Source organism: Lissotriton vulgaris, chromosome 9 (genome assembly GCF_964263255.1).
Source record: "Lissotriton vulgaris chromosome 9, aLisVul1.2, whole genome shotgun sequence".
Taxonomy (NCBI): Eukaryota; Metazoa; Chordata; class Amphibia; order Caudata; family Salamandridae; genus Lissotriton; species Lissotriton vulgaris.
Window position 1 is genome coordinate 416,701,037 of NC_141697.1, and position 12,172 is coordinate 416,713,208.

The following is a 12,172-nucleotide window of genomic DNA, read 5'->3' on the forward strand; positions in this document are numbered from 1 at the left end:
AGTAAACCTTTGAAGTGGTGTGTAGCGTCTTTTTAATAGAAGGTTCTTGCTGAAGCATTATTTGCGAGGCTGTCCCAAACCTCGCCGCCAGCACCAGATAATCAGCCGCTCCCCCTGCTTGGGACATTTGGTCGTGGATGGAGATATATATATATATATATATATATATATTTAAATAAAACTTTTTATTTGGGACAAGGTTAAAACACATTATACAGACATGTATAGTCGAGGTTTTGTGCTGGCACAAACTTAACAGTATATCTGAGACCATAGAGTTATTAAAATCAATTTACATTGGGTCCATTTGTTACAGAACATCCCAGATTAGTGCCCCGTCTAGGCTGCAGGGGATCACATATTTCTCCCCTGTATTCATTCCAAGTACCCCAAATTGTGTCCATTTGGTGGGGCACCCCTCAACTTATATATAGTCTTTGCCTTTGCCATTCTCCAATCCATGTCTTTCCCCCACTCACACAGTGTTGGTGGTTCCTGCGCCCCCCACAATCCCGCAATATTTCTCTTAGCAATTATCCTCCCATGTGTAACCCATAATCTCTCTTTGGTGTTTAAGTCTGTAGGGCCCCAAATATTCAGGAGACATAGCTTTATATTACAATCAATCTCATTGCCCATTACTTGCTCCATACACTTCTTCAATGATGACCAGTATCTCTGAATGACTATACACTCCCAGAGTATGTGTACGAAAGTGCCCTCCTACCTGCATCCCCTTGTACATCTGGCCTCAGTACTATATCCCATGTTTACCAAAATTGGTCCCGCAAGGTATATTCTATGGAGTATCTTCAGTTGTATAAGTCTAAGCCATGAGGAGATGGCAGTCTCTGGAGGAGAAGCCAAGGCTTCAAGCCATTCTTCATCCTTCAAACCCGCAACATTGTGGTCCAATTGGCTCTAAGTCGGAGAAGGGGATCTGTTGTGTTATTGATGAGTTTTTAAAATATTAATGATATAGCTTTCCCCGGGAGATTCCCGTCTAAGACCCTATATTCTAGTGGGGCAGAGTCTGGTGGTGTCTCTCCCTTTGCAATCACTGCGAGCAACGCGTGCCGGATCTGCAATATGGCGGGATATTTGTAGCTTACAGCAGAGCCTCCAAAGGGATTACATAGTAAACAAACCCCACCTTCATGTACAACTGCTTGCTTTTCTACTTGATATGATGCACCAAACAACTTTCCTCCCTACTAGGTAGGTAACCACTTATTCAATTGGGAGAAGAGCCACTACAAAAGAATTCTTAAGGAGTGTTACATTCACATATTTTCTCAAACCACTAGTCCCTTGATCTGGTTTTGTAAGTTAGCTATGTGGTCCTTACCCCATATTTTTTCAAACTACTAATGCCTTGACCTTCCTGCACACATGTAAGCTTTTTGTGAAGGATCAGTAATATAACATAACATTAGGCAGACTTTCTTTAAGTTAACAATCTGAGGACCCTACTTCTAAGATGTTATGCAGCCATATTAGAATCTTTCAAATAAAGACTCCTGCAAGGATAAATATTTACCTTATTAATGATAGTTTAGTATCCATCATAACCATTTGTATACATGTTACTAACTGGTACTTTAAAGATTGTAAACAAATCCGTAAAGCATGAAGCCTGGTTCAGATAATAACTGGTTCAATGCAAAACAAAGGCTGATTCTGTATAAGAAAAAGACTACCAAAATGTTTTAAGTAATCTGACACAACACAGATAATATTAACTGTCACAAAGCAATTTTTGTGTTGAAGTACCATAACTGACGACTACAAAGAAACTAGGAAAACACATTTGTATTTCAAAAGATTTGAAAATGGTTTATAAAAAATGTTAAGTTAATATAAAAAGTATCATTCCATTGCACAGTAGACTGAGATATTGTTCAAACTGTGTTTCTAATTGTAATACAATTATTAGGAATAAAATCATTTCACAATTTGTGATTTTGTAAAGATGTTATAGTGGCCGGTGTCCTGTTTCCAGTAGCATGCTTTCCAATAGCAGTTTGGTGTTATTGTCAATGTAAGGTTCGTACAACCAAGAAGATAAATAAACCATCATGAGGTCCTGGTCACCAGTATGTGCAATCTCTTGAACAATCGTTTGTTTAAGCTCCAGTTCTTTCTTGTACATGTCCGAGAGCTTTAGAGAAACATCATCTGAAATGAAAACATAAGCTACACTATTAATAAATTCATTAAACAGACTAGGCAGGAAAACAGTGAATCACTTGAAGTTGCATCAACTACTTTCTATTTCCGCAGCCTAACATTGTATAGATTACTCTTTGGTGTCCAACTCTGAATCTATCTACCAAGCACCCGGTGTCCAGTTCAAGTTGGCAGGTTGGAAAACGCTGTGATTTTTTATTCCGGACAGACACCTTATTCTCCTTTCTGTTACAAGACTCTGTTGGTGCCTTGGCGTTTATTTCCATACACACCTGAGGCTAAGAAGTTTTGAGACTAAATGTACTGATAATTACAATAGAATAAGTTTTAATTTCCACCTCCCTAAACTGAGGTCTTTAGAGAGGAAAAAAAAGATATGCATGCAAAGGAAATACCGTATTTTCCGGCGTATAAGACGACCTTTTAACCCCTTAAAATTTTCTGGAAAGTCGGGGGTCGTCTTATACGCCGGGTACAAAATGTTATGGTAGGTTTTCATGCGCTTTTTCATAGCGAGGACTTCACTCGAAGGTGTCAGACCGCTTCACAATAGGAAATAACAAGAAACAACACACCTTATGTTAAAAAATACAGCCAGCGGCACTGGCAACGTCCACACCTAGCCCCCGCGCCATGAATTGTGCAAGTATCGAAAGCGAGCGTTTTTTTTTCATAGCGAGGACTTCACTCGAAGGTGTCAAACCGCTTCACAATAGGAAATACCGTATGTAACAAGAAACAACACACCTTATGTTAAAAAATACAGTCACCGGCCCTGGCAACGTCCACACCCAGGCCCCGCGCCATGATGTATCGAAAGCGAGTGTTTTTTTCATAGCAAGGACTTCACTCGAAGGTGTCAAACCGCTTCACAAGCGAGCAAATGGCGCCATGAGTCTTACCTCGACTGCCGCTGCCGCTGTACACGCGCCTCCAACCACCTGCACATCCCCAGGCAGACGAGGCAGCAGGACGAGGCAGCAGGACGTCCGAAATACGGTATATGGGAACGGGCAGCCAGCGCCGAAGATGGCAGCGCCCGGTGTGTTGACACGTTTGGCACGTTTTGGCACGCGCCCCTCTCTCCTTGACATGGGCGTGGGCATAGAAAGGGGACTGTAGAATGTTCCCGAATGTTACCGAAGGCAGTAGAGCACTTGCCGTGATTGGCTGGTTGTTGCGAAGAGGAAAGGCAGTCTGGTGAGCAGATACCGTATTTGCCGTACCGTACGTGTGGTGTTGAAGACAGTCTCTGCACCTGTTCATACTGTACAGCACCAGTACATCCAGTGCAAATGGCTGACAGTCAAGAACCCGGCAAGGCTCCAGCAGCACATCCAGTGCAAATGGGTGACAGTCAAGAACCCGGCAAGGCTCCAGCAGCACATCCAGTGCAAATGGCTGGCAGTGAAGAACTCAGCAAGGCTCCAGGAGTGGCAAGAAGAAGGAAATATGAAGCCAGTTACAAACTTAAAGTTGTGGATTTTGCCATGGAACATAATAACTGTGCTGCTGCAAGACAATATGGAGTGACAGAAAAGATGGTTCGGGCCTGGAGAGCAAATGAGAAAGCATTACGGAGTATGCCAAGGGGCAAGTGTGCATTAAGAAGAGGCACCCCACATTGGCAAGAACTCGAAAAGCATGTAGCAGACATGGTGGCCGAGCATCGGCAAAGCGGTTATGTCGTGACCCGAAATAAAATCCGATTGGTTGCACTTCAGTGGGCCAAATCTAATCCAGATCTCAGCCACAGATTTAAGGCCACTGTATCCTGGTGTACCAGATTCATGGGAAGGCATAATCTGGTATTGCGGCAAAAGACAAAAATTGCCCAGAAATTACCTGCGGATCTTGATGCCAAAATGCATAGCTTCCATCGCTACGTTATTAGGCTGCGCAATGAACATGGCTATGCCCTAAGTAGCATCGGAAATATGGATGAAACTCTAATGAATTTCGATATGATTGCCAACAAAACTGTCCATCAAAAAGGCGAAAAGACAATTTTAATAAAAACAACAGGACATGAGAAGTCCAGTTTCACAGTGGTACTAGCATGCACAGCTGATGGCGCAAAGCTGAGACCAATGGTTATTTTCAAAAGAAAAACAATGCCGAAACTCAAGTTCCCTGTTAGTTGTTTTGTGCATGTGAATGAGAAAGGATGGATGGATGAAGAAGGGGTAAAGCTATGGCTTGATAATGTATGGAGCAGGCGACCAGGTGGACTTCTACAAAGACGTAGTCTACTGGTGTGGGATATGTTCAGGGCTCATTTAACTCCAAGCACCAAGCAAAGGCTGGCAAGAATAAAAACAGATGCTGCAGTTATACCTGGAGGATTGACATCGTTGGTGCAGCCACTGGATGTGTGCCTAAACAAGCCATTTAAAGATCGCATCCGAGAACAGTGGAATGAGTGGATGGTTAGCGGTGAAAAAACATTCACAAAAGGAGGAAACATGCGTGCTCCACAGTTGGATGTTTTGTGCACCTTTGTTATAAAGGCCTGGAACGACATTGATGCAGAAACTGTAATAAAGTCTTTCAAGAAGTGTGGCATATCAAATTCATTAGATGGTATGGAGGACGACTATTTGTGGGAAGGTGAAGAGGATGCCGAAGAAGAGACCACATCATCTGATACGGAATTGGTACCAGATCCATACGATGACTGCCTTACAGATGTACCACAAGATCTCATTGACTTACTTATGAGATCAGATGACGAAGAGGAGGATTTTGAAGGCTTTTAAAGGGAACGTTGTAAATCCTGTAGAAATCCCTTGGATTTATGGAAAGTTATGGGAAGTTTAATCCACTTGCACTGTTTCATGCACTAATTTATGTTTACCGTACCGTACCGGTATATTCAGAAGTGACAGTTTTTCATATGGTTCTAAATAAAAATATTGCGAGTAAAGCAAGATTGTTTATACAACCAATTTGTTTGAGTTCAGTCTTTGAGTTTGTAAAATAAACGCTTAGGTAACACTGTCCACTGATAAAGCCTTACTGCTCACCCACAGGGAGGAGGACTAGACTAATACGGTAAGTTCAAAATACCAGTACATTCTCGGAATGGCTACCGTATGCAGGACTGCGTTGGACTGCGCTGGAAGTGGGGGTCGTCTTATACGGCGAGTATAGCACAAAACCTAAAATTTTTCAGGCAAAGTAGGGGGTCGTCTTATACGCCGGGTCGTCTTATACGCCGGAAAATACGGTATGTTTTTTTGTTGTAAATTTGTCTTTATCGATTTTATGTGGTCAACCACTGTGTTATCACCTTAAGTACAAATTTTAATCAAAACAATATGATTCCTTAGGACTAGGAATAGAAGCATGAAAAACATGCATACACTTTAATGAGACAAAAGAGGGAGATCGCCAAGTCAGAGCTTGTAGAGTAAATTGACCACCTCACTCCAGGTCATTACGGACCCTGTCTCCAGGCCTGAACCGTACTCTATATAGCTCGATGAAACTACAACACTCAGAATGCATTAGGCTATCACACAAAAGTTTAGGACTGTAAACAGTGTCTGTGATGACCTGGAGAGAGATGGGTCTCTATACTGTAGAAAATTTGGCCATTAATAAGGCCAAGTTTCTAAATATACAGTTATATAGCTCCTTCTTGAGACATCAGTGTAAAAAAGCATATCTTAAGATTACATGTGAAGTTTCACCCAGTGAAGGCTTTCAGTCTGTTACCACTGCAAACAAAAATGGGTCTCTTTGTAGGACAGGACGAGTCCTAATATGTGGATGAATGCAGCCACTCTTCCCCACATCTTGGGCACGAGAGAGGGACAGAGGTATAAATGCTGTGTACATGTTTAGGGCTCAGATATGTTTGATGTGTGTAGCTGACAATGACACCGAAGAACACGTCACACGTAGTCTATGTAGTAGCATAGATGAACCATCCCTGACCGGTTCAATAATTCTAGTAATTTATTGATAAAATGTCCTAAGTGTTTGCAGTCTCGATTGAAAATTCATACGCAAAGCTGGCAGCCGACATGCATTTTCATCTGTATGCAACTTTTTCAAGGCTCCAACGAATACAAATACAATAGATGTAGTTCTTGATAGATACAGCTGTACATAATGACAAACAGAAATGAACCAGAAATAACACGACACACGCAACTAATGCAGGAGTACTATATCGGAAAACAAAAATGTAGTGCTTTGAGACATGAAATTAGTTTCACCTAAATGAAGTATATTGAAGTGATTACAGATTGTGACCAGCTTGAGTACCAAAACGCTTATGATTATGTTGGTGACCATGTCCCAATGATATCTAATTACAGTGTAAGCATCTGTTAGTTGCATGCACGAATGTAGATTCACATGCTCCTCATACTTGCTATCTAGTGTTGGGCTTGGATGCTTTCAACTTGTTTTTCGAGTCACAAGGTGTCGGAGACTCCTCTTCTGGTGGTGCATGGGAACCAACTCTATTGTTAGATAGTTTTTCGGCCAAACGGCTCAGAGTAGGAATAGAGCAGTGAGCAGAAAAGAAAAGTGCTCATGCATGTAAAGAGAGAATTATATGAAGTGAATAATAACTGAAACACTGTCGTCTGGGGAAGAGGATGAGATCATGTGAATCTACGGCACTACAAACAATTAACAGATGCTTACAGGGTAAGTAACATAATCCGTTTGTAGCATGTATGGCTGTAGAACCCTGGGCCGGGCTGGCCGTAGCACGCACCAGGTGTTTCCCCGGTAGGCTGGAAGAGTGGGGGATGGTTTTGGACAGCTGCAGGCCATTTTTCTTACTGAGGGCCGGTTTTGCAGCAGTCCTGCAAAATCAGCCCCTTGTAACAAAAGCACTGCAGGAGGGTTCCGGCCACCATTCCCACCCTGGTCGGACGTAATTGCCAAGGCTGGTTTGCGATCCCAGTCCGGCCCTGGTAGAAACAAATACTCAGCATCAAATGTAAAGCAATACTCCCCTAACTGGTGGCTAGCCAGTCTATTGTGCAGAGTTCTGAAACAGAGTCCATGGGACAGTGTGACTAACTCTAGCTTGCTGTCTTGCAAGAATGTCCACAAAATAATGCTCTGTTAATATGTGTGGAGTGGACCATATGGCAGCTCTACATATGTATGCTATAGGTATGTTCCCAAAAAAGACCATAGTAGCTCCCTGTTTGCGAGTGGAGTGTTGCTTGGTGGGGGAGGGCAAGGGACAATTCACCTGGTAACTAATTCCAGTCCTAGAAAACGTCTGGCTTTTTTGAGGCTGCAAAAAAAGTCACAAACTGTTTTTGCATTTTTCTACAGGAATTAGTTCTATCAATGTTGTTCATAACAGCATGTTTAAGTTCAAGTGTGTGAAGTGACTGGGAGCTGGATGGTTTGGTTAGCCCTATCCTGATGTACCTGGAAAAAAGGTTCCTGCAGTATGAGCACCAGTAGTACACTAATATGTCTGAGAGGCGTTATAGCTACTAGGAAGGCGACCTTCCATAAGAGAAACTGCAAAGGGCATGAATGCAGTGACTCAAAGGGGCACCCCTTACGTACGGTGAACACAGCATTGAGTTTCAAGGCTGGGGCTGGGGGTACCCTTGGCAGAATGTACTGCAAAAGTGGGATTATGCTGTTCCTCTATTAAAGGTGCTGGTTGGAGTTACGAGTGACTTGGTCCCACTATACCCTAGAGAGGGCAAAGGTGGGGATTCATATGTTGGATCATAATGTCCTCACACACCCTTGCAGGTGTCATGCTTCATCATCTGGGCTGCTCCTTGTTGTGTCGGTGGTGCAATACCCAACGGGCTCCCTAAAAAGGGGCTCTTTATCGGAGATCTTCTATCCAACTGCCGTGTGATGAAGTGCTGGAATGGGGCCAGGACTGTGTAGATGCAGGGTAGTGATAGAAAATAGGACTGGGAGTACCTAGAACCGCAAATTTTATTCGGGGGGTCTCCTGTCCTAATTAAAAGCAGTGTACAAGGCACTCGCCCAAGGGGTTTCCTCGCGTGGTGGTGTCCTTGTTAGAACGTGTGGGTCAACAGGTTTCTCACTATCGGTTCAATAACCCTGCGATTCTTCAGGACCTTGGAAAAAAGCTATCTACAATTGTGGTAAGTGGCATACGTAATTGCGCACCCAGGTAATGTCTATTACCTAAAATTACCTTTAAACCTGCCTGGATCTACCTGTTGTGGGAGACACTAGCCAATGACCCCAAAATCATCATCAAGCAAGCCGATAAAGGCGGGGCGACTGTGATAATGGCAACTTCCGACTACGACACAGAGTGCCTCAAACAATTGAGTGACCGCAAATACTATACTCTATCACTAAGAATCCCACTGAAAGGGTTATCAAAACTATCACAGGCATAGTGGACTCAGCAGAAAGTCACGGGTGCCAGTTGCGGATCGTGGTCTACCGACCAGATCACACGCCGCCCTTGGACCCCCGGACTGTGACGGCGGTACTACACCCAATTCTAGGTATCCTGTTGGGACCTAAGCAGTGGATCCTTCGACCCTGCCGTACTTGTCCTACAAGTATTTCAATTGGAACTATGGGCCAGAACAGGGCTCCGTCTCTGTGCCTCCTCCCAATTACACGCATCATTGAGTGGACATACTGAACCGAACAAATGCATTCGTTAATTTTCCATCATCCTTTGCCTTTCCGGCCAGAATGGGGATTTGCTTCTGTGCCACTACCTACCCGAATTTAATTGGACCTACATAGTGGATCGTGCGTCATCAACCCTGCCACATAACACAAACCATTATTGCCCTCAAACCAGAACGGGGCTCCACATCTGAGCCTTCACCCTCCTACTTCCGAGCTTGGACCTATATGAGCCTGTTTGACTCCAGCTGGGTTCCCTTCCATCACGAAGCCTAGCGGTTCCCATCCACATTACCAACACCACAGACTGCCCAATATCCAGTTGGACTACTTTTTATTAGCACTCACCTTATCCGGCAACCCGGTCCTGATGAAGATCCTAACTCGATAGGATCGAAACGCCGTCGACCCTCAATACAGCGTGACTCATGGTGCATTATCTTCTTTGGTTCCTAATCTAATATCAATTACTAATTCTTTAAGGAGGAACCAACAACTTTGTATATACTGTTTTTTCACTGTGCCACTTTGCGTCCTTCGCTGTGTTCACCCACATGTCACTCGCGCCGTCACTCTTTGTTTCACTACCACTTAGTGCACAAAGCCCCCTTGGGTTGCCACCGCATTATATGCCTCCAGTGCTGTTTTCTGACTGTTTTGCATAAAAATCTGTCTTTAAATATACAATGCTATATGCACTTCTAAAAAACTGAAATTCTGAGTCTCTCTTTATTTTACGTCCAGATTCTTTGTAATGTCCTGTACATGCAAATATATCTGTCGCTCTAGTGAATCCAATTGAGATATTGTTGTTTTATACATATGTATACCCAGATCTCAATCTGGTCTACGGGTTATACTCATGTTGCTTTACCCTGAGTAAGAAGGAGGCCTCCTTCCTCATTAGAAAAGATCCGAGAACCCCCAGCTTCTATAATCTACCCAAAATTCACAAGGGAGTGAGCCCTGTGCCAGGGAGACCGATTGTTTCCGGCATAGACTCGCTTTTGGAGCCACTGTCACAATTTTGTGACCATTTCCTACAACTGTTGGTGAAATTAATACCCTCCTACCTCAAAGACACCACAGATGTCTTACACTTGTTATCCCAGCCTCCACGAGTTGACGAGATCGACTTCCTCATCACACTAGACGTGGAAGCTCTTTACACCAACATTCCACAAAGAGCCACCCTAGATGTGATAGAGGAGGATCTCACGAGGACCAATTGGGAGTCACCTACATCTCCCAGCTTCATCATAGAGTGTGCCACACTGGCACTGACTGAATTTTTTTCGAGTTCAAAGGTCCACACTACCACCAGACCCAGGGTATTTCCATGGGGAGTACCTTTGCGCCCAGTGTAGCTTGCCTCTACATGGCATCCTTTGAGGCACGCTATATCCATGATGTATCCAACCCATACCGTGACAACATACGGTTATGGAAACGCTTTATCGACGACATCTTGATATTTTGGCATGGGAACAGAGAAACTTACAACAACTTTTTCAAGTGGGTTAACGACCTGAACCCCTACCTGAAATTCACTATCTCTGCTTCTCCTTCCCAGATACCATTCTTGGATCTGACTATCAAACTGGAGGGGGGCTCATAACAACAAGGTATAAAAAGAGCACAGACCGTAACAGCCTTTTGCTGAATCTGCAGTCCTGGCACAAAACCTCTCTGACAGAGATTATCCTCTCAGAAATATCACCCTCTCATGAAAGAGAGCACGTAACAACAATAGAGAGAGCCTGCTAGAGGTAAAAAACAAAGTCGAAACAGAGACCCTAATGTGTGTGACGACCTACACACCAATATCCAACCAGCTAACCAAGGTGTTGAAAAAACATTGGAATATACTCAACACAGGATCACTACAACTTGACCAACCATGTTTTGCATCTAAGCGTTCGAGAAGCCTGAAAGATATGCTCATCAACACCAGACCTAAACCCAAGGTCAATAACAAACAGGGAACATTGTGGCAATTACCAGCAGTCACAGGCCACTATCCATGTGGCTAATGCACTGCATGTGCGTACACCTCTATCCACAAAACCATCACGTTGAACAACAAATTTGTGTGGGAGATGCGCACCCACACAAACTGCAATACTGCCAACTGCATATATCTACTTACGTGCCCTTGCAACCTCTACTATGTAGGCATGACCACACGACCCATAAAACAGCGTATCTCTGAACATCGCGGTAGTTTCCGCTGCCACAAAACAAACACCAAGATGTGTACCCACTACCTGGAAAAAATGCATACACCAGATTCCCTCAAGTGGGTCATCTTGGAAGCCTCCCCTAACATTTCAAAGATAAATCTCTTTATCAGACAACAAAGATGGATTCACTGCTTATCAAAACACTGTAATGGTTTAAATGAGGATATTCCTTGGAGTGCCTTATGAACTTGCAACAAAAGCTGCAACAGACCAAAAGTTCAACAAGGGGGTAAACTTAATGAACTAACAAGCATCCATACAGATACCAAACCCCGCAGAATACATGCCCACGTTAACCCTGCATCAATTGCCACTTAATAGATCAGTCACAACACCATGTTAAAATGGCTGCCGCCATTTACAAATTTTTTAGGCACAGGGCCTTATACATACCTAGCTGCTTTTACCACATATATCATATTGTTACCACTCGAGAATAGCCGCTATCCAAGGAACGGGGCACACCCCCAGTTATTAGATTGGGCATCAGGCTTAATTATTGGTGTATACACCTATCTTTGTTATAAAGAAAGCGGCGCTGTGGACATCGATATTCATGGGCGATATAGGCACGGTTAGTCTTACGAACAATACACTGATACAAACCAGACACTACGCAGACACAAGATCCCAGTTTTTCATTATTTTCCATGAGCTGCCTGCAACCACCTAAGAAATGGCCGCCACCATAGTGCAGCAATATCACCTCCCTTTGAGCACCACGTGACCGGTCACATGATTCCCACGAGTCTGACTTAATCTCGCACTAGTGGCAGCACAGGCACCTCCCGGACCCGGTGGAATGGGCAGGTCAAGGGACGCATGCACAACGCGACAACCGTGAGTAACCGACCTAGACTCTGCCACAATACTGCTAAACCTGCTTACCATGCACGCTAGGCGAGCTATCACTCAAATAAAGACCCCGTACCATGGCCATCTAAACACGAGCACTCTACGGAATCGTTACTACGCATTAACACTGTTTCACGATTACCATGCTCCCTGCGCTCCTATGGTCTTGCATCTTTAGCTGAGACAGTTTGTTAGCAAGCCGCCATGCTTGCGACTTCTGTCATTAAATGATAGCTGGTACTTCTTCTCTTTTTTACACA

General features: G+C 43.8%; 1 protein-coding gene across 1 annotated transcript in view; it reads right to left on the minus strand.

Moving 5' to 3' along the window:
- Positions 1-1,849: 1,849 nt before the first annotated feature.
- CINP (cyclin dependent kinase 2 interacting protein) overlaps positions 1,850-12,172 on the minus strand; it is a 94,276-nt gene continuing 83,953 nt past the window's right edge. Inside the window, exon 5 of the mRNA XM_086937831.1 lies at positions 1,850-2,178. Within this exon, the coding sequence (XP_086793957.1) occupies positions 1,976-2,178 (203 nt within the window). The 3' untranslated portion in view covers positions 1,850-1,975. The remainder of the gene's footprint in view (positions 2,179-12,172) is intronic.